At 38.4% G+C, this 2,500-nt stretch overlaps 1 protein-coding gene across 1 annotated transcript in view; it reads right to left on the bottom strand.

The window, feature by feature from the left end:
- Positions 1-2,491, bottom strand: part of LOC137616939 (uncharacterized) — an 11,858-nt gene extending 9,367 nt beyond the window's left edge. The window contains exon 1 of the mRNA XM_068346811.1: positions 2,374-2,491. Within this exon, the coding sequence (XP_068202912.1) occupies positions 2,374-2,472 (99 nt within the window). The 5' untranslated portion in view covers positions 2,473-2,491. The remainder of the gene's footprint in view (positions 1-2,373) is intronic.
- Positions 2,492-2,500: the final 9 nt, after the last annotated feature.

The following is a 2,500-nucleotide window of genomic DNA, read 5'->3' as shown; positions in this document are numbered from 1 at the left end:
AAAGAAAAATTAAAAGACTAAAAAAATATTTATCTCAAATGTGGAAAAATATATATCAGAATCACCATGATTTGTCTTATGTAAACCAAATTAGTCATGATAATTGCACTATACAGGACTGTATGCTATAAGGGCTTTATATAATGCAACCAGAGACTTTTACCTCCGCCAACGAAGTTGAGAGGAGGTTATGTTTTCGTCCCTGTTTGTTCGTTTGTCTGTTTGTTTGTTTGTGAACAACTTCCTGGCCACATTTGTACTCAGAGAGTAGTGAAACTTGCAGGGATTAATTGCTATGTTGAGACGTGGAAAGGATTCAAATTTGAAAAGTCCTAGGTCAAAGGTCAAGGTCTAGCTAAGGGTCGAGCGAAATAAGTTGCCGTGGTGGAGGTCTGCACTTTCTGAGGGTTTTTCTAATTATCTCCGTCAATGAAGTTGGAAGGAGGTTATGTTTTTTACCCCCTGTTTGTGTATGTGTTAGTTTGTTTGTGAACAGCTTCCTGGCCACAATTTTAACCGTAGAATAATGAAACTTGCAGGGATTAACTCTTATGTAAAAATCTTGAAAAGATTAAATTTTCGAAGGTCAAGATCAAAGGTCAAGGTCACGGTCAAGCAAATTTCCCAATTCACGTAATCAGCCATAAGTTTGGACATAATTGTCACAGAGACTTCAAACTTGGTTCATATTTTGAGTGCATGGAAATCCACGGCAATAATTATTACAAGTTAGGGTAAAAAATCAAGGTCAGGTCGAGTAAAAGGTCGAGTGAAATAAGCTGCCGTGTTGGAGGTCTGCACTCTCAGAGTTTTTTTTTAGTTCAACTTATAAAATGAATAGAACTCTATAGTTTCTGCAATGAACAGAATGAACGGAGTTGATTTTCTCTTAACTTTTGATGTCTTAAAGAGTCACAGCCACTTAATTTAACCTTTGACCTTCAGGTTCCTTCAGAATGATAATAATGATAATAATAATAATAATAATAATAATAATAATAATAATAATTTTATTAGTGATGATAACAGTAACCGCAAATTAATTAAAAATAAGAATAATTGTACTTTAGAATAACTTTAGCAAAGTCAGTAATAACAACGATAAAAATGAAAGAATACTATTACTACTACTACCACTGCTACTACTACTACTACACTACTACTACTACTACTACTACTTTTGATAGGCATATGTTTTTATGTATGTCTGTGTGTATGTGTTTGTGATTCGCATAACTCAAAAACTATTTGACCGAATCTTATGAAATTTGGTGGGATAGTTGACCATCATTCAAGGTCTATTTGATTGATTTTGGAATTGATTGGGTCAAAAGATCAAGGTCAAGATTACAAAAAGGTCGAACAAGTCTTGCCATAATCGTTGCCAGTTTTTATTGATTTTGGGTGTGATTGGGTCAAAAGGTCAAGGTCAAGGTCGTGAAAAGGTGAAAAATCGTCTTTTTGCCATATCGTGGCCAATTTATATCTAATTTGCATGAAACTAGTGCCAAAATGTGCATAATTCACTTGCCTACATTGTGATAAATGTGTTTTGGGATCAAATACCCACAACACCATCTATTATCTTGGTGATGAAAGTAGCAGTGGCGAAGGTATGCGCTCTACCGAGTGCTAGTTCTACTTATTTCAACAACGAAAACAACAACAACAATTATTACTACTATTACAAATAAAAATAGTCTCCCCTATATAATAAAGAGCAAGTGTCTAGCTATAGTATATATATACATATATATATATATATATATATATATATATATATATAGCTATATACATATATATATCTTTCCGGTCAGGCCCAGCGGCATTGCCAGACGTATAAACTACTTGGTCTCTTCTTGCGTCTAGGGTAGAGGGGAGAGGGAGTAGTCATACCTAGAGAGGTATACTAGGAAACCAAAACGGCTGCGTTGTAGTTAGGAGAGGAGGAGTGAGTGGTAGAAAAGGGTTGAATCTGTGTTTACTAGCAAATCTATATAGATATTTAGCCGTATAACTACTCGGTCTCTCCCCACACCACTCGTGGGGAGGAGAGAGGAAGTAGTCGTACTTGGGTGATAGGGCGTAGCCCGAGAAGTAGCCTACACTTGGAATCTGTAACTGCCGCGTTGTAGTTAGGAAAGAAGGCTTAAAATCTATATAGATATTTAGCCGTATAACTACTCGGTCTCTCCCCACGCCGCTCAGGGGGGGAGAGAGAGGAAGTAGTCATACCTGGGTGATAGGGCATACCCCGAGAAGTAGCCTACACTCGGACTCTGCAACTGCCACGTTGTAGTTAGGAAAGAAGGGTTAGAATGTGAATATTTAGCCGCCATTTTTTGACGGGTCGCGTACACTAGGATATCTTACCGCAATGACGGGACTCTTTGGCTTCTGTGCCAGGGGAGGGAGACTCCTAGGCTTCCTGCGGGGCTCGTCGCCCCCTGCGGTGGGGCGTCCCCCGCCCATTGCATGACCTTCTTCCACGGACCTGTAA

Source organism: Palaemon carinicauda, chromosome 23 (assembly GCF_036898095.1).
Source record: "Palaemon carinicauda isolate YSFRI2023 chromosome 23, ASM3689809v2, whole genome shotgun sequence".
Classification (NCBI taxonomy): domain Eukaryota; kingdom Metazoa; phylum Arthropoda; class Malacostraca; order Decapoda; family Palaemonidae; genus Palaemon; species Palaemon carinicauda.
Note: the sequence above shows the minus strand (reverse complement) of the source record. Positions and strands in the feature narration are given on the sequence as shown.